The sequence below is a fragment of the Dermacentor albipictus genome, chromosome 10 (assembly GCF_038994185.2).
Source record: "Dermacentor albipictus isolate Rhodes 1998 colony chromosome 10, USDA_Dalb.pri_finalv2, whole genome shotgun sequence".
NCBI lineage: Eukaryota > Metazoa > Arthropoda > Arachnida > Ixodida > Ixodidae > Dermacentor > Dermacentor albipictus.
The window spans coordinates 82,931,315-82,959,273 of record NC_091830.1 but is presented as its reverse complement, the minus strand read 5'-3'; the positions used below and the strand labels follow the sequence as shown (position 1 = coordinate 82,959,273).

At 44.4% G+C, this 27,959-nt stretch overlaps 1 protein-coding gene across 1 annotated transcript; it reads right to left on the bottom strand.

Moving 5' to 3' along the window:
* Window positions 1-986: 986 nt before the first annotated feature.
* Window positions 987-26,178, bottom strand: LOC139050525 (uncharacterized). Its single transcript, XM_070527025.1, has 8 exons — window positions 26,079-26,178; window positions 24,959-25,072; window positions 22,315-22,427; window positions 20,562-20,630; window positions 19,559-19,594; window positions 15,473-15,538; window positions 5,981-6,109; window positions 987-1,115 (listed from the first exon to the last, which is right to left on the bottom strand). The coding sequence occupies exons 2-7, from the start codon at window positions 25,053-25,055 to the stop codon at window positions 6,002-6,004; spliced, it is 489 nt and encodes a 162-aa protein (XP_070383126.1). The 5' UTR covers window positions 25,056-25,072; window positions 26,079-26,178; the 3' UTR covers window positions 987-1,115; window positions 5,981-6,001.
* Window positions 26,179-27,959: the final 1,781 nt, after the last annotated feature.

Sequence of the window (27,959 nt, the reverse complement as noted above, 5' to 3'; positions counted from 1 at the left end):
TAGTTTTCCTTTTTACCAAACGCCGTTCTATGCATTGCAGCCCAAGATTACTGGGGCACCCATGCCTATTGCCGCAAATTTTGCAAACGCATATGTTTATTTTGTGTTATCCTCAGCATTCGCTGTATGTGGATATGACTATTGAACTCACTGGCTCAGTGTAAAACCTAATTAAGAAAAACATTGTAGATTGGTTAGATATTCAATTTGAAGTTATTGTCCAGACATCGTCCCCGTTGAAGTATTCTAGCTTAAGTAGCAGAATAGGGCTACATGTCATCGATGATCTTTAAGATCTCTCTTAAGGTGTTACAACAAAACACCCGTAGAAGAACGGAAAAGATGGAGTACGGGGCAACTAGACAAATCAATATTTTGTTGCAACACTGAAACATTGATACCGCATGACTACAGACTACTCGTTAAGAATAGCAATTACTCTTGACCTTGTACGTCTACGCCTTGCTGATGGCCGCCGTAATTGAAAGAGTCTTCTCCTCAGAAAAAAAAAATAGGATACAGGGAGGGGACTGAGGGCAGGACGCCATGCTTCTCCAGTGAATGTGTGGTTGCCTGCTTCCTCTGCCCTACTGCAAACCACGCGGCTGTTACTTTCTTTTTAGTGCATAGCGATGTCTCCTCCAATCGATCACGACTTCATTACAAGGTTTGCATGTTTCGCATGCTGAAAGGCGTCCCTAAATTTATCACTGCTGCATGGGCATACTTTGTGCAACCACGGAAGACCTTCAGTTAGACCATATGTCGCAGCTGTGGGTGGCCTACTGCAACTGCTTCCAGTTGCTAACCAGTACAGTATGTAACACTATGCTACTGGACGTGGATTGCCTCTGCTGCGTAGTACAACTCAGTGCTTCGGACTCAAGCTTCAGCTCATATGAAATTACAGCACTTGACCGCCGGGCATACTCTCGTAAATTGCGTGATCAATTGTTTATTTTTATTTGTTCCTCCTGAAGACTGCAGGGGCGCGCAAATCATACACACAGCAGGAAAACCAGGTGCGTGTCTAAAGCATGCTGAAAGTTTTCTTTTGCCGACGGGTGTCCAGCGGTTGCCATCAAACCAGGAAACATGAAATCAGGAACACATTTCTGAAAATGAAAAATGCTTCTTTTTGAATTGCCATTTTAGTAAAAAGCACAGTAAGGGCAGCGCGCAGCTGTGGCATAAACTCAGCGCATTGCGTAACGAAACACCATTCTTACCGGCACTCATGTAGCTAATTTTTCAAGGCCACCGCGTGCGTGAATCTATTCTTTCAGATGAATTTAATGAGTTTCTTCAAGATATGGAGGCGTGCGCACAAAATCCCCGCTTTACCAAATATGCTACAGAATAAATCCCTTCATTAGGTACTTCGAACGAACATTTTCAAAGTGGCACTACGTGCTATATTTAATTCATTCAGAAACAGCAAAGCACGGGATATTGATGACATTCAAATTGCACTGGCTACACATGTAATTAAATGTAGCATCATCGGTTGCCTACATCTATGGCCTTCACTATCGACGGGCTGTTTCCAAAAAGTAATGGAAATAGCTAAGGACAACATGCAATTTAAATGTAGTGACAAAAGGGACATGACCATTAAGAAGCCTTATTTCTTTCAAGTTATTTCTGAAAGCTTCATGAAAGTTAATAACAAATGACTGATGATGTTTTGCATTACGTTTCAACTGATTAGTCCAACGCAGTGTGGCTTCTTATCAAATAGGTCCACAGAAACTGGTCTGCTAAAACAAAACCAAAGAATGAATGATGCCTTCACAAACAAAGAAGAATATGCTATTGCATTTAGAAATTATTGAAATACGTTCGGCCGCATCAAGCACCAAACACTGATGGGAAAGTTGGAATTATATATGGCATTCGGGGAAATGCAGCTCACACCCTAAAAACTTACTTTCCCTATCGTTCTCATCGTGTAGCAGTACGGAGACCGATTCCTACATTTAGCGGCATTGCCACAGGAGTCCCACTAGAAAGCATTCTGCGACTATTGCAGTTAATTATATATGTTATTGACATAAAAGCTATTAGTGAAAAAGCGAAATACATTTTCTAAGCCGATGGCACCAGCCTCCTATGTAAAAATAGCAGCATGAAACACCTCGTCCAAGTTATAAACAAACACAATGGCAAACCTCAATGTAAACAGGGCAGCAAAGTGTTTGTTTTTGAATTAGTAAAAAGTGGGAGGATACTTAAGCTCCACTTTTGAGAGTGGAATGCAATAGCGTTATCAGATCCCGTTGGCGCTGACACTCATACTTGATATTCTGCGACTCGGGGCCCGATAAAATACAATGGCTGGTCGATCCCGGCGTCAGCCCAGGCCAGATCAATGGGCCATAACCCCGTAAGGCAGAGTCTAAATGCAGTTACTCCTCAATGGCTCTCACCTTTGTAAGCAAGGAAAAAGGCGTTTGTGTTTGGCTTTCGGTTTCGCTTGCAGCAACGTTGTTTCCTGGTATGTTCAAGTTGTTTTCTAGTAAAATCAAATTGCAATTCGACGTTGTCTAAGCGTACGGTGCGTGTAAGTAGGACTTCACAAATCCTTGAAGCATCTTACTTTGAGAAATTGAAGGTTTGAATTAACTCAGTGTGGATGGCCTGCGTGGTTGTGGTTTAGGATGACGTTTTTGTCAGAATGCCGCGGACACCTCATTTTCTGTGACACGGGGCCCTTAGCGTTCTAACGTTAAAACACAATAAACTATTATGCACAAAAACTGGTCAGACCAGTCATTGCCGCAATGACCAGGGACATAATACAAACATTATGAGTCATTTCACTCTGTGAAAGTGGGTGAGCAGCGAAACTGTTTTGCACACAACACAGACCTTACACAGAATTTCGAACAAAGGCACGAGCATGTTCATTCCCCTGATGGATGGTCATCGTGAGGTATCACCTCTGTCATTAAATGCCTAAGCATTGCTATGCCTGCAGAACGAGAAATCTGTCCGCAAATGAATATTGCATACCCCTTTATAGAGCAACTCCGAGGTTGTTTAAACATATAAAGTATTGTCATTTTCAAATGGCATTGACAGTCCTGTCTCTCATAGGGTGGTGAAATTGGCTTAGAAATTCATCAAAAATTTTAAATAGGCTATAAACTAGATATAGAAACCGAAATTGGTGGCTTCAACACGTTAAGTCTGGCTAAGTCCTACACCACCCTAAACACGTATAACGCGTGCTACAAAGGCAGTGCACGTATCGCTAATGACAAAGAAGCGAAGCCCATGATGCTTCCTGACGACACAGGGAGCTTTTGGAGAGTTTCGAAGCTAGACAGCGGCGAGTTAAGGGATCATTTGAGTGACAGTGGCGCTGTAATCATTCACGTCACAAACGCAAGGTGGTCAGTAGAAAGTCGTGAGTCGGGAGCGCAACCACCATTTAAAATCAATTTTCTGCGAAAATCAGGTACTTGACGCCGTATAGTTTGCTACTGATAATCACACTGCAAAAGAGAACATATATTCAAAATTTCGTTAAGATTGGTCGAAATTCAAAAATCGCCTCAGTAGCCCTTTAAACGACAACTTCGGCGATTTTTCGGTGTTCACTGACCTTAATAAATATGATGACGATAGTATGAGGACAATGAAAGGAAAGTTCTCAATTGCTGATAGTGCTGTAACGACGACAGTGCAGCGATGACGGCATCAGGACAATGGCTTGACAACGATAGCGTGACGATGAACGTTATGATGAAAACCGGGTGAGGAACTGGAATAATGATGGCAGGGAAGACAGCATGTCGACGGCAACGTATGTGTGGCAACAACTGCCTGACAAAGACAGATCACGACGACGGCGCAATCACGAATAAAGGACGACAACACAATTAAGTTAGAATGACGAAGAAAAAACCCCTTCCCTAGAACGACAATGGCAGTATGACTACGACGACATGACGATAGCGGAATGACGTTTCTGCCCTGATGTCAAAGATGAAACCACCGCATGACAACGATGGCATCACGACCATAGTATAATGATGGCTGTGTGACTACGATGGCATGATTATCATGGCATTACAAGAGCGGGATGTTCAATATGATCATGACGACGGAAAGACCACGATGGCATCACTACGACTGTTGCCAAAGCTGTTATGCAACTCGGACCCCTTGCTCGGCGTAGAACGCGTGACGACGGCGGCATAAAGAGATCGAGATGACGAAACTGGCATGAAGACCACAGAATGACGACGGCTGCATGAAGACCACGACCGGATGCCTAGTGGTCCAGTATTGTAGACAACTTGGCCTATTGCTTTGGTGCAAGAAGGTATGTACGTAGATACATAGATATATGAAGAGCCTATAATTATTACAAAGAGGCAATCGTTTTTCATTCACATCGATACTTGGTCCTGAACTCAATCAATCAACGTTCTGTGGTTTGGCGTTTCATTTTCCTGAACTTAAAAAATTAGTATATCATTCATTATTTCACTCTCAAGTAAGCTACTGCCATCTTGTGTGGGGAACTGCGGCTCGCGTGCATCTAAACCAACTACTACTTCTGCAGAAAAAAAGCTATCCGCATAGTTTCTGGCTCAGATTACCTAGCTCACCCCAGACCACTGTTTATTAAACATAGAATATCTCCCATTCATCATCTAGTGGCATTTACCATTCTTCGCGCCTTGAACAACGTTAGCTGGCCTCGGGCTGAGTTCATAATCCAACTCTCATCGGTGACACAAACGCACACTCATACAAACACCAGACTCAAAGAGAAACGGCATCTACCCCGACTTCGCACGAAGTATGGCTCCGAAATGTTGCAATTCTTGGTTCCGAACACCCTTAACACAAACAAATGGTACACAGAAAATATGAACCTAAACGGAAAAACAATTCAGCAATTTTTTGAGCATGTGGTCGGTTCAAACCCAAATTAGGCTAATAGTGTTTTTTTTTCCGTTGTATAAAAAGAAACGCTGCTATGTCATGTTTGAACATGATATATTATATCGTAATGTTGAAATGCAATTACGTTTTACTCCTTCTGTTTCTGCTATAACGCTGTATTATGCTTTTTGTTACTTCTCAGTGCATTGCATATTTGAATGTTTACTTTGTATTGCATTAAGCTTAATTAAAATTCTGCATTGTTGTCCTTGATTCATGATGTATGTCAAATTGAAGTTTTTTTCCCTTCACTGTTGCCATTTTGTAAATGGGCCCCGGACCCTGTCAAGCTGCTTCAAGGCAGCTTTTTGTCCCCGGCCTTTTTCTCTTGGAGAAATAAATGAATCTTGAATCTTGAAGTAAGCTATTTTGTCTTAAGTAACAAGGGAGGCGAATGACCTCCCTGCTTTAGCAATACTGTCGTATTGCTGGCATGCGTGTCGTTGTCCATCACTCCCTCTAACTTCGGCTTGTTCGGTAGCGTCGACACTGTAGCTACGAAGGGCCGACGCAGAGGTGAGAGCCAAGAATAGCGTGAAATGATTGTTTAACTGAACTGTTTGGGATCTTGTTTACGTGCACCTTATGTGCCGCTGCACTTAGTTGTATTAATCTGTAGTCACACTTGTCGTTGGCCTCTTCGCCCTCATGCTAAGACATACAATTGTCACGGTACTCCATGCATATTCAAGCGCGTATTCATCTTCTTCACTAACTACAGCACCGCTCTCATAACGCAATTTTCTACGGGGACTAAGGACCGACAAGAACTATGTATAATTCGGAATACGGAGTTGCTTTCTTTCAAAGCCAAAGTCCATTTTTATTTCTAGCGCACTTTTAGACCACACCGAAATGTAACGATAGCGACGTCAATGTAGTCTATCTGGCTGTGTAAATGTATTCATTGTAACTGCCATGATATCTGCCCTCTAGAATCATGCCTCTTTTCGAAGCAAATTAGGATACTGGACCCTGTTAGAAGAAGCTTTTCTAATTTTTGTAGATGTTCACTCACTTGATATCTTTGAGACTGATGTCAATTCCAACCATAGGTCAGTATCCCTTGTCTTGCGACGGTAAAGAAATCATCCAACGCTTGGACCGTAATTGTTCTTGAAGAGAAGCCGGTCTTCCATGTGCAGTTCTACATGCCCGAAGTGATAAAAAAGAAACAGGAACAGGAAAATATAGCACAATTCCACAGTTCAGGTTCGACCAATATACTGTTTGAATGCAAACATAACGATACCTTTAACTGAAATATAAAACTTATATCGTGTGCGTTACAGCATGTTCTTCACACGGGAATGTATACGGACGAAAACCACATACCTTTATTAGAAATCGACCGAAGTCGTCTACATACACGGCTAAGAGTTCGCCGGCTTTGTGCGGCTGCATAACGTCGTGCACTTGTGACCTCACCATAACACCCGCAGTCAAATGGGCTGGTAGAAAGGCTTTTGGGAACCGTAAAGCAGGAATTAAAGAAAAACCGGCAAGTGTCGTTACAAGCCTGTTTGGCAAGGAACTTGCATAGTTACCGAAGGACCCCGTTGGCCTGCACACAAACACCTTGAAGGCGGCTGCTGTGGTTCCAGCCGCGTTCTCAATTAGACAACGCTTTGGTGCCCCTTGCTCCGGTCAAACGTAAGCCATACTCATGGGCCCTGCTTCTTGTAGACAGGCGATCCAGTCGGAGTGCGGAACTTTGGACAACGAGAGCCATGGACACCGGCCACGATCCCGTAAACACAAGCCGACGGTAACGGCAGATGGCGCTGCTTGGGAGATCGTGCGCCGTCACTTGGACTAAGTCCGGCTTCCCACCGAATTCCGGTCAGAAAGCACCACAGGCCGTCCTGAACCAGATGACGTAGAGGTCGCCTGCATCTACTCGCGTACCGACATTAGATGTAACTTCCTTTCTGAGGTGGTAAACTCGGATGCGAAGGCCTCCTCAAGGGTTCTCCCCTTAGAGAGGGTGGGAAAGAAGACTGTTCTGGCGTCAACATGCATGCAGCGGGCTATCACGGAGTGTCTGGTGGCTATCGATTTCCCCTACCCGTATTCCCTTACTCTGTGATCTGGGGCATAAAAATAAAGCTGGCTTTTTTTTTTCTTGGCAATAGGACTGCTGACATCTGGCCCCTTATAGTACCAAAGGTAAATTTACATTATGAAGGTCTTTTCCCGCACTCCCAAGTAATTACACGAAGTAATGAAGCCCCGTTCCCGCACTATGGGTACAAGTTATTGCACAATGTTGGTTTTAATTGATGGTACCTTACAAATTATGGGCAGTTATGTGTCTGTGTTCTATAATTCTGCGGCTCCTCTGCATTACCTAGTTTGTACGGTGGGACTCACTGTTGTCGGGTTGTTTTATGGTGCTGCGGTATATCGCTCGCAAATTGGGGAACGTCTTTTTCATCGTTGTAAGTACCTCCACCTAAGCTAATAAAGCCTCGAGCTGCAGTGTGTGTCTGGTCGTTTCCCGAGATACGCTCGTGGCCAGGACGCCATAAAATTGCATGATCTTCTTTCAATGTGCCACCTATGTGTTTAACGGTGACTTGTGGTATGCTGCTTGTAGATACATTTTGCATGCCACTTGTGAACCGACATTATTAAAGCTCAGCTGCCTTTCCTTTCCTTGTATGCGACAGCGATTGTGAGTGCCACTGCTTCCGCTGTAGCCGTGCATCTAGTAGGTATCGAGGCTCACGTATGAAGTTTTCTGTGGCGTGAAGTTTGAAGTAACACCATTGCATGTCTTTTGCTAAATCCAGCTACTTCTGTATACGTTCCGTCATGATTATTGCCGAAGCTTTTGTGAAGAGGCTAAGCTCTTGCTTGCCTTCCTACTGTGTAATTGTTTTTTTTTCGTGTGGAATGGGCTTGGGGAACCATCATGCACTTGCGTATTGGATCCTGCATCGTAGTCATTTGTTCCTGGGGTACTGTGGTTCTAATGGATAACTTAAACATCACAGAATATTTTTACCTCTGCAGGTGGGGCATATTCTTTTTCTTTGTGTCATAAGAACGAATGTTCCTTACTCCTTCAATGTATTGTATACTCCAAGAGCTCGCACCCAGTCGTTGGCTGCATTCGTAAAGAGCCATAGTACTGCCTTATATGCGCCACATAATAGTAGGTTGATTTGTTTAGTTTCTGACGGGGTTAGCTTTTGACAGGGTCGCCCGTATGCTATTCTTCAAGAATAAAAGCCTTGACTATTCTCATGGTTTCGTTTTCGTAGAGCCCTTTGCCTTTCTTTGCAATTCTTCTTATTAGCCTAGCGATGTTCTTCGGGGTTGACTTGAGAGCCGCAATGGTATGTGTTGCTCTTTTGTTACATTGTAACCATAGTGCTGATATTCTGATCGTATCTTTTCTGGCACCGGCCATTCACCCCATCGTTACGTGGATGGCTGGTTGGTTTCTGGAGCTATGACCGTGGATCCGCATAAAGTAAATTTTTTTTGTGCGCATTGTTTCCCTTCACCGAGTCGATAGCCTCTTGTATTGTTTGTTCTTTTTGTCCTAACAAGCCTTTGGGGGCTCATGAGGTGATGTCTGCGTAAAACGAGAAGTTCAGGTCATCCATTTTCTTTAGCTTTCGCGAGAAGCGGTTCATTGCGACATTGAATAGAAGCGGCGAAGAAGATGGCGATAAGACTGGTGTGCCTCTGTTAGGCATTAGGGGTTTGGGGGATCGAATGTTTTCCACACTTATTGGGACATCACAGCCAGTCAGTATAGAGCTGATGTAGTTATGTATCTTAATTCCACCGCCTATTCGTTTGAACTCTGCAATTATGGGGGTGTGAGAGATTGTGTCAAAAGCGCTTTTTAAGTCGAGCGCTGCAATGATGTTCTCTCCCCCTGTAGGCACATTTTGCAGCACGTTATTTCGTAGTGTCATGAATATGTCTTGTGAAAAAGATGTTGTTTGAAGCCGTACATGCTGAGCCGGAGGACTTCGTGCCCTCCGATATAGTTAATATGCCTGATATGAAGAACCTTTTTTTTAGGTATGCGTAAGCGGGAGATTAGAAATATGGACATGAGATTCCGCAGCGTTCCTTCTTTCCCCGGTTTAGGTATTAATTTGATAGTCACTTCTTTCTATTGCTTAGGAAATTCTCCTGGTTGCCAGATTTCCCCATTTAAAAATCAGGTTAGTCGGTCTAGTCGCTGATCCCTCATATAGTAATGCTCCTCGTCTCGCGCTGAGGTGCGTTTTAATTCTTGACGGCGGCATACAGTTCTTGATTGGTTATCGGTGCATCAAGTATGGCATTGTCCATTCCTGTGTGCTCTCTTTACTTTCCTCCTTCTCCTATGTGCCTGTATGCGAAGATTTTGATCAATGTTGCAGCATCCCCCTCAAGGGGGCATGGCAGGCTAAATATATCCCTTCGGTTTAAGCGTTCCTTCGTAAAAACTACTAACTGAAGCAAAATGAAAATTTGCATACTTCCGGGGTATGCATCTTACTGTGTACGTCTTTTTGGAAATTTTGGAGAGAACGTTCGAGTAATTTTCGCAAATACGTATGAAATTGTAGCGGGAGCATTATTTTTTTATGTACCTTTTCTCAGTTATGAATAAAAGGGTAACTGCCGAAATTGATACTGCAAAGGAGGAATGGTGACAACACCCATTCACCGGTTTTGGTTTGGTTTCGTAACCCACTACGGGGGTCGGCCATGAATCGGGTGGCAATAGTTAAGAAGGGAAGAATACTTAAACATAATTTTGTAATTTAAAAAATAAGTTATTGAGTACTAATTGTTATGATTCATTTTCAGGCTGTGTTATTTTAAAATTAGAAGTAGATTAGAAGATGCTGTGACAAGAAAACAATGAAAATAACACGTCACTTTCTTTGTCAGTTAGGAAAGTAGATATGACATCAAATACGTTCCAATTAGTGTCCTACTTCGGACGCCCCAAGAGACAGCATCACAGGTATCATATGAAGAGTCCTTGTGGTTCTCAATGGGGTTCCTGGAATGCAAGCGCTTCAAGCAATAAAGGAGCCTGTGCCTCCATGTGTTCCCACGTTCATGAATTTGGGAGCCGCTTCACTGACTGCTGTGGACGAAAAGTAGTCACGGTCTCGAAATGTTAAGGTCTAGTGTCGGAGGCCGACCAAGAGACCGTGACCCGTGGTGGAAAAGACGGCTCACATCAGCTGTCTACTACGGAGCAGGTTGGGAGCTCATCGACGAAAACCTTGCCGCGTACAGCTGCAGTGGCGTGATCGTGGAGCTCCCGAGCTTCACCGTGTTGACGCCACAGCGGCTCGGCTGTCGGAGACTGCCAAGTCGAAGCAGCAGTGGTGGTGTGCTGCGTGTTTATGGGTGTGGAGCCGAGGGCGTTGGATTGTGATGAGCCATCCGGTGGTCAGACGCCAGAGGAGCGGTGGTCATGAAGCGCTTCGCACCAACTGGGGTGGAGCCATCGGTGACAGCCGGTGAGCCGGCTTCTTTTGTCGAGCAGCCTGCAGGCGTCTCCGTCGGGCCGTAGATGAGCATGACTGCTTCGTGAAGGTGTTCCGATTGCTGAGCAGTGCTGGCTGAGCTCGTCAGAGGCATACGTGAGCGGGTGGGGAAAACCCTCGAAGTTGCACTCCATTCTGCCAAGGAGCGGTACTACTGACCTTCGTAGCTGTCGCACGCCTTGGCGGCACCCCGAAGCCGCCCCGGTGCAACCGGTCACATCGTTTCCTCGGGCCAGGCATGGCAAGCGCCCAGCGCGTTGGCTACTAGCACCCACAAAGCGGGGTAACTTTCAAATCCGTGAAACTCCGGTAATTCGGAGGCAGCCGGTGACGCTAAGGTTGGTTATGGCAAACCGGAGGATGCCGAAATGATGAACTTTATTGTGCCACCCTTTGAGCCAGGGGCGGAATCCGCTCACACTGAGGTGGTGGCCGCAGTGCTGGTGCGAGCAGGACCAGTGGCAAAGGGAGCAGGAATGGCATTCATTGAGCAAGGGCTGGTGGCGACCGCATTACTTACTGTAGCCGTAAGCATGGCCAGGTGAGCGTGAACGGCATCTCTTGGCGTACCAAAGGTGGACGGTGTCCTGGGATACTGATCCAGGGCATCGGAAGCGTGGACGGCTTTCTCTGGCCGTAGGAAGCACCCAAGATGACGAGGATTCTTGTCCAAGACAGCGTGGACGGCATGCCTTCGCGACTCGGAAATCGAGGTAGACAAGGTCCGGGCAAGGTCGGCGTTGCAGTGTAGCCGCGGAGCTGCTTTAGAGGCTTGGACATCGTCCCCGGACGGTAGTGACTATGAGCCCGAAAGGACTCAGCTGCTTGGAAGCGTCGTAGGCGGAGGCAGATTAGACAGTTTTAGCAGAGCGTTTGCTTGCGCTCCGCTCCGCACACGTTTCACGCGCACCGGTGGCTGCATAGAATGCATTGATTTCGCTTATCTAACAAGCGCGTCTCCCAGAGACGTCACTGACGTGCTCTCAGCTTGGCGGTAAAACGATTACGAAAGCAACTACACGCTCCCTGACGCACCGCTAAATCAGGTTCCTAGCGGAACGTGGTCAGCATCCCCCGTTCCGCTGCCGCTACGTGTGCTGTGCGCATGCGCGTCAGAGTTCCCGGTAGCGTTTTGCTGAGCTGCTGCGTGCCAATTGTTGTGATAGGCCCGTCTGGGCATAGCGGACCGTAAACGCTCTGCTAAAACTCTCTAATAAGAGCAGATGGCTCCGTGTTTGGCAAGTGTGCCTTTGCAAAGGAGAGAAACAACACCCGTTCCTGGGCTGACTGTTCTACTCTGCTTCTTCTTCGTCTCCCCAGGCACTATCTGTGCGAGCGCCCTAGGCCAAGCATGTACTTCGTCTTTACAGTAGGAATATTTTATATGTGGCTCTCTTCAATTTTATTTGTGGTTGGAACATCGAAGAATTTTTTTTTCTGTCATCATCTTCATCATCATCCTGGCTACTTCCACTGCAGGGCGAAGGCCTCTCCTATATTTTTCAACTATCCCCTTCATGTGCTTTTTCAATACTGGTTGTCTACTTAGAGATAACCCTTCTAGTAATGGTATAATATTAGAATTTCAGGTTGTTCGCAACACAATGCACTATAACCTGCAAAATTTCACGGTGGTCGGATGAGTACCTCTCTAGAAAGTTTACATAAAATTTACAAAAAATTATAAGTGTCATTTAGAGAAATACACCATTTTATATAGGTGTCAGCTCTCCGTCTTCTTAGAAGTGAAGCTCACCTTGCTGGCATTCCTGGCTCGCAGCACGTCATTAAAAAAACATTTACGAAAACTCCTAATGTCAATAAATCTAAACCCCGCCGACGTTCAAACTGCCACACCGAGAACTGTCAGCTATATTTAAAACTGCCCTCTACGACTTACATCATTGTTGCTGCTCTTCTTGTTACCGGTTTTTTCTCCACGTTGTAATGGTGGCTTCCTATACTTTAATCCAGGTTACTCCACGGTCTGTATTTTACCTTAACTGTAAAAGTGAGGTTTGGGTACGTGTTTCCGCAGACGCTATTTCCAAGTCTCGTGGGGGCTAAGGGTAAGGTCTCTAGTTGCATGTTATATTTTTCTATTACTTGTACTAAGTTTGTGCACTTTCTTGTATTTGTCATAAATGCCCAATTGAGATGGAGGGCGATAAATCCCCGACTAAAATACACCTATCTTTTTCCACATGTCCGACAGCCAATGCAAGTATCTCGGGAAACACAGACTGTTGTTCGTTCGGTGGGCTGTACAATTTGCAAATAAACATTCTTCTTTTCGCCCACCTCGTGGTGTGTTACTCAATCAATTGGTGCTCCGTTGAACATTACGGAAAGCAGAGGTCGCTGGTCACAATATCCTTGTGCACGAGCGTCGTCACTCGAGGATAGAAGGAATTTTGAAAAGTGTAGTAGTCTCTAAGCTCAACTATACCCTTGCGAAGTTCCTGTAGACAAATGACGTCGGGTTGAGTAATGGCGGCATCTCAACATTCTTTTAGCACTGCCGCTCTTTCCTGGTAAGAGTGGCAGTTCCATTCGCATTTCTCAGTGGTGTTGGCGGTTTTGGTTGTTTTACCGGCCATGGATAGCTACAGCCCTTTTTCTGACCATCTTCGCCGTTGGTTTTTCCTGGGTCACTGTTAGCTCTTTTACGCGACCTCAGCTGCATCTTAAACATTTGTTCATCGACATAAACTTTGCGATTCTGCCCCTCAGAATATAATTGCTGGTGAAAAGTTTGAAAACCTTGAATTTGTTTTCCTAGTTGGCTTATCATACTTTCGAAGTTGCTAATTGCTGTTTGCTGGTGGCGGGTATATCCCCTCGCAGTGGTTAAGCTTGCGCAGTTTTGGTATTCTGAAACTGTGCGTTCAGAGCTCTCACTTCGATTTTAAGTTCCTCTACTGTTTATTTAAGTTGAAAATTCAAGAAAGCATTCTTTGGTACTCAGAGTTGGCAGTTATTGGAGCCTCCTTTCGGGCCGTTTTGCACCCTGGTCACTTTGTGCTGGTACGAGTCTCCCGCTGCCAAAGAAGTTCTGAATGGGGTTAGGAGATCGGGTGGATTTAATGGGCAGGGGCGGGGGGGGGGGGGGGGGCTCGTGGTGGAATGGTCAGATAGTGCTTTCTGTCGATTCTCCTTTATTTCTTTTGAGCTTGATTGTCGCATTTGAGGTTGCGGCGTCGCAATGTTCTCTTGAATATGCAGCGGAGGCCAGCCGGGGTCGTCCGTATTGTCTGTGTCAGACAAATGTTGGTTTCGGTAACGATGCTTGATCGTCTTGCCAGGCGTTTTGCTTGCATCCGTTTTGATGGAATTGGGTGCTGTCACTGTGGTAGCGGTTTCAAACGACGTTTGCATGTTTTGGCCCCCGTGAGATGCTTTTCTCTGTAGCTGGCACAGACTGGGTTGCAGTTTGGTCTGGTTGGGGCTCCCTAGTGCTGCAGTTGTGATACTCTCAGATGCGGTTTTAAGCATACGTCCATTCTGTTGCCCGTTTGCTTGCAAGTCTTGCGAAATTGTATGGTAATCTGTTAAGCGAAGCAAGGAAGCTCACCTCCCATGTAATACACGTATCGCGGTATTATGGGACCAAAGAAGATAATTACCCCTGTTTCCGTTTCACCCAACGTCCCAGCGCTTGGTATATCGACACCTCGCATACGATTGCGTAGGTTGGCTAGCAGGATTTCAGGGCTCGTCTGTGGAGCGAGAGGATGTATCACTCCTTTCTTTATGTCCTCGCGTACTGCTACGTATGCATTCACTGGGTGCAGGCGACCGTTTAAGGGGAGGCCTGTTAGTCATTCTTCAATATCCGCCACTTCTTCGGTAGGGGCTAGGAAATCAAAATATTTTATCCTGGTTTCAATCTCAGTAGAAAATGGTGTACATTATTCTTTCCTTGGCAGGCATTTATAACTACTTTGTCCATCTGAGGCGCCATGATTTCCCTGAAAGCGAGACTTGAGTGAGTGCGTACGATCGCATCAAAGTCATCCTTAGGCAGTGGTCAAAGCCACATTATCTTAGATTTTTCTCTTCGCCTGTTGTACTGGGGGCTTGGATGATGGTCCCTATGATTCTTAGCCGTCCTCGTTGAAAATAGTTTTCTCGCTCACTCGGCGAGCGCCTTTTTCTGGCGTACTGTAAAAGCCGTTTGTCAATCTCCGTCGGCGTAATCCTGGCGTCTATGAGGTTCCTAAGTATCTTCGGTGCTCTGGAGGATGATATACTCCTCATTATCGGTTTCTTGTTATTCCATATCACGTCGGTCCATGTCCGAGGACGAAGGCTGTGCGTTGGATGTTTTCTGGGAACCTGGTACCTTGTGAATCGCTGTCATCGGGAGGTCTACCCAGCAGGTCTCGCAGTTTCCCTTTACAGCCGTCCCACCTAGTTGTGTCATCATAATGGGCTTCATACCATTCCTCACCATTCCTTCAATATAGCATATGGCATTCGCAAGCATCGCTGCCATAGTGCCCTTATCCTACCTGTTGTGGTTCCACACTAACATGTGCACAGAAAGCAAATTCTCAATGTCTAGCCATCCGTGGCGCAACATGTTCCCAAGTCTTACGAATAGGACAAGATGATTGTAGGTACAGTCTGCTGTGACACCAATCCGTCAGCCATCACGGCAGCAATTAGGTGATGTCCTCAGCGAATGTCAATGCTCCAATGCCACACTTAGGCCAAAATATTCCCTAAAAAGTTGTTTCGCACATGTCTATGCTTTCGTCTATTGTTTGAAGACAGACTTGCTATCCAAGAAACGGCAACTTTTTTTTACTGGTCGTTTGCTGGAGTCCCCATTGGCACTCTCTTCAATGCAAAAAAATGAACAAAGCAACGTCAGCCAACAAAACACGAATAATAATTTACAGCAATCATGCCCCGTGATATTGAATGAACTGTCTGTGGCAGAATAGAAAAAAGACCTTTGACTTTTGTAAAATGTCGGTACTTACAACTAGTTCTTCTGCAGCAACCCGGAGGGCATCAGTAACGTTGACGTGTTTGTAAAAGAGTGAACTCTGGAATGAAATAATGAAATCAGTCCTGTAATTTTTATTCTGCACCAAGAGAACATCACATTTACAAGGTTTCAACAGCAAAACACAATGACATTCGCAAACAGAAAAACTTCTTGACGTTGAACAGCATAATTTCAGGACTCATTTTCCACCTGCTCAAAACGACAAGGAAGCTAGAATGTAAACTTTAATAGGTCGCCAAATGAATGCCATGCCCAGGTTTTCCATAGTGTGGCTTTTCTGAAAGTGCCAGATAATTGCTTCAAAATGTATGGAAGAATGACAAATCCCTAACCGTGGGTAGACGTCATTTTCCCTGCAGGACGCAACATCGATGGTGGTCTGATGAATTACTCTGCGCGATAGCCTGTCTAAAGAGCTTCCGAGGTATTAAAATTGCTTTCTCTTACTGGCCTCATGTGCGCTCGCCCAGCGCCGGTGTCGCAGATGCAGCTCGTTTAATCAGTGCCACTTGTGCTGCAGGAAGAGCCAAATGCCACTTGGCTGCTCCTGTCAGAAAAACGCCGAGACCATTCCACTGATTTGAATACTAAGTATGACAACACTCATCAAATTGCATACGGCACTTGTCATCAGCCACTTCTTTTTCTACGGCGATTTCGTACTCCTGATGCGGGTTCCTTGCCACTCAGTATTCGTCCATGTTAAAGCGCAGCGCAAACAACCATGACCAAGAAAAAACCATGCAGAGCGCTCTTGGTTCTCGCTGTTCGCATGACCCGTTACCATGAATGAACACTTATTCGCTGAACTTTTCTATCTGTTTAGCTGACATAGACAAAGTTGCTTGTCGGATAGTTGTAGAGACGAACTGTTTTTATTGGTGTTGTTATAAGCCAAAATATCAATTCGTGCACTTAAGTGAACTTCACTTTGGAGGACGCTTAAGCTTCGCCTTCAAGGGCGAAACGCGTCAGCATTGAAAGATCCCTGAATGGTTCTCACGCTTCCCGGCAACTGCAGCTTATGTAACCATAATGTTTACCAGGAAACGCTGGCGGCAAACGCTGTGCACGAAGCAAATCTTTGTGGATACATTCTTTTATTTTTTTGATCGTGCGTAAGAAACCGAATTTTCCGCGCCAATGCAAACGCAGCTGGAAAAATTGGAGGACGCTTAAGCTTCGCTTTCAAGAGTGGAACGCGACAGCGTTCCACTCTTGAAAGAGGAAAGGGGTGTAAGACAATGGGCTACAGGGGAGCCATCACTTACGAGGTGCCCTGCATTGGACGCGGTGAGCGTCGAGCCGTATGGTCGAGCAACGCAGCGTTCGGCGCAGCAACGAAACGTGCGCCTGAGCAAGCGGAACGAACCAAAGAACTCGGCATCTCAGAGGGGGAAATGATGCACGCCAGCCAAACGTCGTGATCGGCACGGGCTGAGAGATAGACAGATAGTGATCTAAAGAAAGGAAGGACGCTTGATTCTGCAGAGGGAGCAAGGCGAAGAGTTGTCAGGGGAGAGAGAGTCCGGGCCGCACAGATCCAATGCGCGCGTGGCGCGCCATCTGTCGGGGCAGCTCCGTACATGGAGAGGAGGGGGTCTTCTGTGTTTGCCACAAGATGGCTGTGCGTGTGCGGAAAGCGCAGAAGAAATGCAGCGGAAACGCACTTCGCTACTCGTGTAATTGCGACTTCTGTAAGTTACATGTTCATAATTACCGATATACACCGAAGTATAACTTGCCACGGCTCGTTTCGAAGGCAACGCCGCATTCACTAGAGGCGCGTTTGTACCGCTTGGAAGCATCAAACTCGTGGCTGAGTGGTAGCGTCTCCGTCTCGCACTCCGGAGACCCTGGTTTGATTCCCACCCAGCCCACCTTGGAAGTTGCTTTTTATTTATGAAGTGCCTGCCGTGATTTATCGCTCACGGCCAACGCCGCGGACGCCGACACCGACGCCGATGACACCGGCTTTTCTGCGACACGAGCTCCTTAAAGGTACACTAAACGGTACTATTAAGTCAACGTGGACTGTTGAAATACCATCACAGAAACCTCGAAACGCTTGTTTCGTGCCAAGAAGAGACTTATTTTAAGAGAAAAACTGGGGGACGCTTAAGCTTCGCCTTCAAGAGTGGAACGCGACAGCGTTCCCGTCGACCCGCCAAGGGATGTAAGACAATGGGCTTCGGCGCAGCAACTACGCGCCCCGCATCGGACGCGGTGAGCGTCGAGCAACGCAGCGTTCGGCGATATTTGATATATGATATTTTATATATGATATTATATGAAAATAAAATATATGATATTTTTAATACAAGTAGTTGAGTATTAGTAACACAAATTATGAGGAGTCCTTTCGTCATCGGGCTAGTACCGGAATGTCGCTGGGGGGTCTCAAATCGTGTAATGCATTTACCTCAATTTCTTGGTTACTAAAGCTCTGTTCGCGATTAAATTGACGCCTTAGACGTTCTAGAACATTGCTCTACCAATTTGACTTGAGTTTCTGGTAACCTTTAGTGTCCCTTTAACGCTATCGCGTTAAAAGGTTTTTTTTTTGTTTGAGCTACCGCGTAACAGACTTATGTTTTCTCGTATTCAAGCTAGAATCTGCCGCTACCATATTTGTAGGTTTCCTGTAAGTCGCACTTTACTTTTCTTCTGACGCGTTTCACTTTGAGAAATTCAATTATTTCACTAATTCTTCCGCTACACAGAGGGCCTGTGTGGTGTGATATGCGTGGCTCGGAATGATTATTCAGGAAATGAAGGTTGACACTGGACGCCTGATGCCGACGCCGACGCTGGATTTTATTCGACATGGGGTGAATACGACATATTCTTGTCCCATGTCGAATATTCGACATGGGACATGAATACGTCCTTCAGTTTGCTGGTTTGTGCTATGGATAATGTTTTACAATTATTCTTATAAAAATGTTATTGCATGTCGCAGCGACCCAAATCTACACCTATCAATGTGAGAGGCTGCAACTAAAAGGTAATTACGCATTTCACCGAAGCTTTTGAAAGCGAAAGCTATCAAAGTCTGTTTAATGCTGTTTTACTGTCCTCTGTGGCAGCCATCACGAAGTTTACTTTCGACAAAAAGGTAATAAAAAAAGGCTCCAGTGTGGTTATCAACGTGTTCCTATTGTCCCCTATGAGTCAGGCGGTTATCCATTGGGCAAGCCAAGCATCTTTTTTACGTCCATAAAAGTGTTAAAATATATAGTGTTGTGCGCGATCAATAAACATGGAAGTGTGGTCGAGAACAGCGCAGCCATGGCTCGTGTAAGGAGGTCGAACATCGCAGGGTTAGTATGTACCTGACCTGTGTATCCTGTAGAACATCCAATAAATTTATGATCGTGCTGTCGATTACACTGATAAACAAGGCTAAATATAGCTAGATAAATTGCCTTGAATTTGTCACACGTATTGCATCACTAGATATTGTATGTAATAACACACACGACATGTCCGATCAGCGACAAATATCTTACGCGCATTGAAGCGCATTGATTTCGCAGTCGTCGCTTAAGACATTACATAGGGTCACCGTTTCGTAAATCGTTACCAGGCTTTGTCTATTCAGTAATGTGTAACCTCTTCTATTGAGTGTCGCACGTAATTAACAAACACAACTAACAAACATCTACTGCGTTGTTATTTGTTTATTCTTTCGCTATTTGTATCTTCTACGAGCATGACTCCTGTTCATACGCTTCCTTTTTGTCTTACACACATCCTGTCATACTTAGTCGTAGCGGCGTGATTTTGCATCCTCGAATGATTACGCGCAAGACGCGTTGTAGATATTATAGTTTTTCTCTCATAATATATATGCCTAGATCCGCACGTACTATTCTTTCGAACAAAGTGTTATCAAATTCATTTGTGTATGAGAAGTTATAGTTTACCCAGATTACTTCACCGGCGCAAATTTTTTTCTCAATGGTGTCTTTCACACTTTGATTCCTCTATGCGGAGTGTGAATTGCCAATTGCAGACATTTCTTTTCTTTCATAAATGGAAACATAAATTTTACCTTATTATCAAATCCGGTGATAATGCATTCGAGAACCTGGAAAGAAACGATAATTTCGGGTATCAAGTTGAAAATCAACGAAATATAAAAATTTTCATAGGTCAGAGTCACGCTTTACGACAAAGCAGAAATTTCACCCGAAGTTACAATAATACAAAAGAGCAATGCTTGATTCTGCAGCCTCATAAATTACTAAAATTTAATCTTTTATATCATCGCAATTTTTGGCCCGGCGAAACTTTCTTAAGGTTTGTTCAAGGTGGATATACAATTTTCAAAAAATTACTAGAAAAAACTATTATCTACCAGACTTCGTAATTCTATTTTCAACTATTTCCATAAAGCCTCATGTTAATCGCTGATTCTATATTCTAATCGCTGACTCTATAATCGCTGATTCTTTGCGTACTTATTTGTGTGTTTCACGTGACTGTCTATCATCGGCCAAAAGATGTTACGAAATGTTCGCTCATTTAAATACGAGCCTTCGTGTACCGAAATTTTCTCGAATATGCTCCCCGAATATTATTGCTTGTGTACTCGTTGAACCTTGTGTAATTGGGCTGCATACTCTGATCGAATAGCGACATACTTTCTAGAACGCATGTTCCGCAATTTAAGGCGAGCCGAGTAGAAATAACCTAGGCGCTTGACCCGCAAGTCTGATTTCGACGATCTACTACTGCGATGGCCATTACTGCTGTTTTAGATTATTGCTCGCGTATTTCTGGGTGCATGCTCACCCAATGACGACTTTGCTCACAGGGTTTCTACGGTCTCACACATCACCACCTCCGCGTCGTGACATTATTACACCGGACAAAATATTCTTGGATTGAGAATTCAATACAAGGTTTTGGGCAACACGTACTCTAAAGAGGGGTATCGCGTTTTCTTACTGGTATTATAGTAATGGACACTCGTATGCTAAATTTTGCGCCATATTTGATGCCGTCGGAATTTTGTAACGCGAACGAACAATGTTTGAAAATGAGGGCCATACCGGCTGAACGCTACCATCCAGGGCCGTGTGCCTGCATGAGTTGTAGTGGTTGCAGGTGAGGGCCACAAGCTGCACAGCAATGATCACACACGTGTTGAGGTCTCTAGATTGCAGCGAACTTATATAGACGACACGCTGTGACATTGTGTGTCGACCCTGTTCTTAGTTAATGAGTATAAATGCAGCGCTACGGCGTTTCACAGCATAAAGCTGAACGACACACACCCACACCCAGGTATTGTATGGCATTACGTAGGGTACTTTTAGGTAGGTGCTCCAAAGCTTTAAAAACAGCCTGTGGAAGATGGCAGAATTCTCAACCTTGATGTCAAATACTCGATGAGCTGGTCATTACTTCTACGAGAACTAAAAGACACAATAGGTTATGACTGAAAATTGCAGTAATTAAGCTTATTTAGTTACAATGCGCGAGACTGACGTAGTGGCCTAGTCGTGGTAAAAGCTTGTCCTCCCTGCGTGGCGGGAGCCTAACCGACTCTGCAGGCATATTTACTAAAGTTGTTCTCTCTCTTTCTCTCTCTTGCGGCAGTCATTTCAATCTACGAATTAGAGGTGGTGGGTATGCAAGGCATATAACCTTGGAACTAATTCTGTGGCGGGCAGCAACTACGACAATTGTGCCGTCGAACGTCCTGTAATCGTGCGCTATTGTTTTAATTATCTCTTTTTTGAAAGAGCTGTTTTAGACATTCAACCATGAAAGAAACTAGAACACCAATGCGTTTCGTCGGACACATTAAAAATGAATAATACAAAAGTGGTATAATCATGAGAACATGTATTAGGTATATTTGCCTTGAATGCTCGCGCTACACTTTGTCGATTGGCATTAGAGCCGTAAATTAAGTAACTATCCAAGTAATGACCGTATGTGAAGACCGCCACAATAAGTTTTTTACGACAAGGGGTAAATTTTCGCTGTCTGTCAAAGAATATTTCTATATTTGGTGCAGCGGAGAAAACGTCCTGTGTAAGCAAATATTGCGAGCGAGGTCCGGCAGAAGGACAAGCCAATGCTTCCACATTTAATGTAACGTAATCAAATACATGAGTAGAATAAGCATGCAGGCATTGCGATGATGGGCCTATACACAGGTAAGTTCATACGGTAAAGTAATTACATCTTAACATCTTTTGCTTAATTCACTTACAATGTTTTTCCATATAATAGTAAACTGACAAGAGAGGCAGAGTCTAGCAAAACCACGTTACGTTCTTTCTGTACCGGAGCATTGGACACATACCACACGCTTGCAGAGGAGGCCATTATGATGCATTGCACACTGCTCGTAAGCGTGTCGAAAAGCTAACGACTTCGATTCAAGCTACAAAATTCTTGAAACTTTTGAACGTATGCACAATGTCTTGACATGCAACTATTTTGTGAGGTCACGTACAGGAAAAAAATAAATCTCCCTTCAAGTATGTGAAACGAAATTTACGTTTACAACATTATTATTGTTAGCCTCTGAAAAATGCATCTCAGGTATACCAAATTGCGGTCCTTTGTCAACTGTTGTTATTGCATAACCTGCTAGAATCAGATTTGTTGACTAAATTAGCATTCATAATGGATTTGCAGAAATGCTGGAACCCACACATTAGAAATCCCTTTTATGGTGGTTTCAATACTATAACGAACTATCATCAAGCAAATATGAGCCGCAACGTGAGGAGAGGCGATTTGCCTAGCATATTTAGAAAAGCGATTTCGTAATGAGTACATACGCACCTTTCGAACCATCTCTGATCGAATATTCTTGACGTACGCTAATATCTCTTTTCCGCACGACCGCGCAACATCTCCGAAGACAGCTTTCGCTTTCAATAGACGCGGGCCAAAAGCTGTACGGACGACGCAATCAGCACCAAATCATAAAATTAGGTCATTGAAGCATACGCATTTCAGTTTAAAAGAAAATGACCCGGCAGAAGAATAAAGTTCCAATGTAGGAATGTTCATTATCAGCAGAGCTCTGTTGAAACGAAATATTCTCTAACTGTGCAAACGTAACTCAATGAAATACATGACATAATGAATAACGGAAAATATGGTCACTGCCATGTGTCCTTAGTACATGCAATGAAGTTTCACCTCTCTCTCTTCAAATTTAATAAGATATATTTATTCCTTAGAAAACACGTGTGATCGCTCACAGAAACAACAAAGGCGTAGAAGAAACAACGGATTGCAAGGCAGGTGCCGCCAAACCCAATACATATGATTTTGCCATATAATTTATCGTATTAGATGCAACAGGGTGTGTGCTCAAAACAAACATTTCGTAAACAAACAGAGCAAAGAATTCCAGGGAATTCCTGGAAAAGAAATTTAAAGATGCTACACAGATCTTCTCAACAAGTACGCAACAATTCAACACTTTCGTGCAGGGTCAGTACCAGTAGAAAAATTATTTTCCAGGGTAGATATACCTTTTTTGCTTGCGGATTTCTCTGTGACCCAAATGCTTACAGCAAAACGGCCAATGGAAGAGAACATTATATTTATATTTTTACGCTGAAAGCTCTTGCAATCATACTTGGTTCTTCTGGCTCGAAGACCACAATGCGGCCTCTCTAGAACACCAATTCCAATGTGGTGTCTCTCCAATTAGCAGAATAAGAAGAACGGTGGTAAAGTGCAACATAGACGCGTATGAGGTTCTTACGTAGAGACTTTTCGAAACAAAACATGTTAAATCTTGCACAGCCATGTGAAAATGAAAGACACGATTTTATGACGGTCTATGTGGGGGCCCCCATTCCAACTGAAACCAGAAGATGTTTGTTCAAATGTCCGTGTTTGTTTAAACTAAATATGATTTCTTTTCCCATGACGAAAAACGCAAGCATGTTGGGCAGGCCAAATAGGAGGTTCTGCATTGTGATCGAAACACAAAGGCCACCTCCGTCTTTTGGCTGTAGCTTAATTAACAACTCATTGCAACTAACTGAGGGTATCCGTGACGAAAATAAATAAGAACGAAGGTGCTAGAGTAGCAGCTTACACGTAACCATTTCTCACTCAAGGAATCTCTGCGCATAATGTTTGGGGAATGAATATATTAAAGAAGAGAACATAACGAATTGCAAAAACTTGTCTTTCGTAAGTGATCCTGGCCATTGGTCGATCGCATGGACTACTTGCACTCTAGCGTAAGGGTGGGTTCTATTTCTCCACTTCGAATAATTCCGGCACAATACCTTTTTTTGCGATGCGGGCCACGAGAAAGTGTGTGTGTGGGGGGGGGAGGGTGTACTATATAAGTGTTCACTGAGTGGAAATTTCCTTTCGTTTGTCGCTGACGTGCTGACTGGCTTGGAGCGCCTGTGTCTTTTTCAGTTGTACCTCAGCCTAGCTAAGCAGAAGTTCAGGAGCCAATGAATTGAACATGTTCAGTAGGAAGGCACTCACAGAATACCCCCAAGAAGAAATGAACTACATTTTCAACGTTGCATACACGACTAAATTCGCCGTATAAGCTTCAATGCTGTGTTGAGCGGCCCAACCCTAGAGGCGGCAAGGCCGCATGCATCAGTAAGCAATAATCGTTTCGTGACCCCGTTTGAACTTTCTTTCATCCAAAGTTGCAGCAAGCACTTTTCGGTTAGAATGTGATGAAGTGGACGGCTTCAAGTATTCACTGCGAAAAATAAACAAGGCAGGAATGACAATCTTTTATGAAAATAGATTAATTATTCAGACGTTCTTCTCTAGGTTGTATCTGCGTCCGATAGAGGCACATATCAAAAACTGGCTCAGAGACGCTGGATTATTACTCGCCGTGGTGGCGTAGTATGTTGGCGTTGCGCTGAAAATTCCGACGACATGCAATGGAAACCCGGCTATGGCGGCCATGTTTTATCGGAGGTGGAATGAAAGAATGCCCGTGAACCATGCATTGGGGGTACGCTATGCAACTCCACGTTGTGAAACTTAACCCGGAGACACCAATGCGTGGTGCCTCACAAGGGAAATATGCTTTAGGATAAATTTACCTTAATTTAGTTCCGAATATTTGGAAGTTGCAACTTACGGCAATGAACAAACGTGTAAGATTCGACATTACTTCATACTTTCTGGCACTTTCATACTTGACTGTTGTAGTTGCAGAAGTATGAATCCGGATTGTGTGCAGCAAACATGACTGTTTAAGAAGCCACGTGACTACGATGGAGGTACACAATATATTTCCGTTATTGAATGTCTCAGGAGCAGTAGCGCTCTCCTATCTTGCATTTCAATTCAGAAAGTATTAACGTCCAAATCTAGAGCAAAAGACAAACCACTCAGTTTTAAAAAATATAGCAATTTCACTTATGCCATATAAAGAGTGCCAGCAATAGTACGGCGTCTGGCTGAAAAAATTACTTACGAGGGAGTTGCTCATTGCATGCTTTGTCCGGATGTATGATTGACAGCTGTAAAACGGCGCTGAGTAAAACGACGATGCCACCATGGAAACGATGCATAGTCCTTAGAAAACTCCCTAAAGAGAATTTCGGACATAAAATTGCGTTATAGGTATTATTAGTTGGGCCCAATTGCGTTACCGAGACCGGAGATACCCCTCCGTAGATTTTTAACAAGCCTTAATCTTATACTTTATCTTCTAAACAAACATGTACGACAACCAACAACACGCGCAAATGAAACGCTCATTGCAAGCTAATAGAGTGCTTATAGGGAAATTTCAAACCAGTATCGCTTGAAATGGCTCATGCACAAGGCTTGATGGCTACAATTTGGTGTGCAATCCCTCCATAGTGGGTAACTTAGCTGTCGACATATTTCAAAAGATCTGTTTCTGAAGCCGAGCAGCCTAAACAAATGGCAAACCTTCTTACAAAGGTGCGAAATGCTTTTTTAGCCACTCCTCAAAACATAACTGCATTCTATTACTGAACGCCGTACTGCATCGCAACACCTCTACTGGAATAACTGCCTGTCCCACGTTCACCTCCGTTTTGAAAGTTCTCTCACCGCAGCGAAGTAACACGCACCAAACGCACGCGCTCTCTAGTTACCACAATTGCCAATCAAGAAAATAAACGAGAAAAAAATCACCGACTTCAGCAAAAATGTATTATCAGGGCCTAGACTACCAAGTGCTGTTATAAAATGGCATTTAAAAATGTAAATTAGTTTCTAGTTTTAGATTTGATGTAAACATAACAATAAAATGCCGCTATGCTTCCTGCTGCCTCATTGTCACGCAATCACGGCTTTGTATTCTCTTACCGATTGGGGTGCGCATATTTCGCTAACTCGGCACGGACCGTTAGACCCAAACAATCTGATGCCAAATGAATTTCTCTGGTGAAAAATACATCTACCATTGATTTCGTGATACAAAAAGTAATGGTGCTTGATTTTTCTCAGAATACTTCTGTCTTATCAAAGTGTTCATTCATACGTTCTCCAGAGCAAGTACTTGAATACTATTCGGTGTACCTTATTACATACGCGCTCCGAATTCAAGGGCTTTTACTCACCAACACCGCTGTAGAGTTCGCGCTCATTGCAGCCTCTGGATGATATCAGTGGCTCAAAAGCACTTCCTTTTGGGCTGGTTCGTAGCTGTACCTTATAAAATATAAGGACGCCAAATAAACGGACACACACAAGAGACGAGAATGGGACAGGGCGCCAGCCCTGTCTCGTTCTCGTCTCTTGTGTGTGTCCGTTTATTTGGCGTCTTTATAACTTATAATGATATCAAAAGGCTACATTATGTCCGTGCTCGCGCTTATTCGCTGAAAAAAGAATTACAGCATGTGCCGTCGTTTGCCGACACCATTCTTCAGCTTACAAGGAAAGGAACGGGACGCAGAAAACTAATGGCGCGAGGACCCTGTATCAACATGAGCGTTATCACATGATTTTCCGGTCAGTAAAAACCATATTTTCTCTTATTTCGTATTTGGTAGAAGCCTCGGGGCGCTGTTTTCGAGAGTTAAAAATGAAAGATGTGAAAAACGTGTCTTTGCTTTGACCAGGTGCAATCGTAGGCTTTGAAAATTATCTTTGAGCTTTAAAAGCGTACGCCTCTGAGCAGTAGGAATGCAAATCCCTGCAGGTATAATAAAATTCAACACTCCATAAAACGCGCTAGAAAAATAAGGGTGTGGCGGAATAAGTAATGTAAGCATAACACGATCGCCAGTTGCTACTTATAGCCAACCATAGTTCGAATCGACGTATCGCGATTAACTGCCGCCTAAAAAGAAATTCAGTAGTCTCTCTTTGCACACGACTGAACATGCGCACGCCGCAGAAGGTTTTAAAAGCGATGTTATTGCTTTGAACGTTATCGGTATGAAAATTAGTTGCTGCTTTTATTGCGATACCAAAATATGTGGAAAATCCAGGCATACTTTTGCTCCCGGCGACGCCATCGCCGTGACGTTCATTATGGAGGCTAATTGCGATCACACCGCCGCCTCACGCCGCATGCTGTACGTGCGAGTGAAAGCCTGCGACAGAAGCTTTCGATGGCGGCTATATCTGTCGCACGGAAGGGAAGAAAGCGGTGAGGAAACTCGCCGTCCTCCGTCTCGTTAAAGGCCCCGGGAGGAGGAGAGGCCGGGGTGCGATGTTCACTGCAGCAGCAACTACGCGTTTGGCGACCGCGTGCGACAGGAACAGGCGATCGCGGCTCTGTATTGCGCATACAACAGAGAAAAGTGACGAGGTGGTGAGGGACTGTGTTCGCCTCTGGCAGCATCTGTGTACAGTCAACCACACAACTCGACGGACCACGGTCTCTCAGATAATGTTCTATTTCCGAACAGCCTGCAAAAGTAGTCAGCAAAACCGATAAAATTGTCGTTTACATCTAAAAACAGATGCTGTAAACGGAAATACTAGGCTTCGTAAAATTTTTTTGTTGACTGTACTTTTCATGTGCGTGGCTGCGCGCGCCCAATATTGAAAGCGATATGCATGCAGCTCAAATCTCTATTCCGGCTACCTTCTCCCCACTCAGTTTGAATCGAAGCAGTATACAGCATCAAGGTTACTTCGCGCGCTGCTTCGGCCGCGCTTCACGCCAGAGTTTTCACAGCGACTGTCCGCGGTCATCGAATTTGATCTGTTCCAGTGTGCCTGTGTGTACTAAAATGATGCTTGTTAATTTAGTAAGCGAATATCTCCAACCTTATGCGGCCGATAAAACTACCATCTTTAGACCGTATTTCTGTCTAATTATTTGATATCGCAATGGATTCCGCGCTCTTCTGGCGAAACTGCGACTTTGTTTATTAACTAACACGATTAATTTGCCGTTTTGTGGCGCGAGGGACAAGTAAGGCCAGAGAGCGCCAGACTACAGGTAATGGGTTGACAATGAAGTAATGAAATACGAGATTTGGTTG

Bases quoted from the DNA above. Each gene is read 5' to 3' on its own strand.
- LOC139050525 (XM_070527025.1), bottom strand. From the start codon at position 25,055: ATGCATCGTTTCCATGGTGGCATCGTCGTTTTACTCAGCGCCGTTTTA. The intron at 22,428-24,958 runs GTAAGTAATTTT...TCGTCCGTACAG, and splicing joins ATGCAATGAGCAACTCCCTC to CTTTTGGCCCGCGTCTATTG. The intron at 15,539-19,558 runs GTAAAATTTATG...ATTTCATTCCAG, and splicing joins TCACCGGATTTGATAATAAG to AGTTCACTCTTTTACAAACA.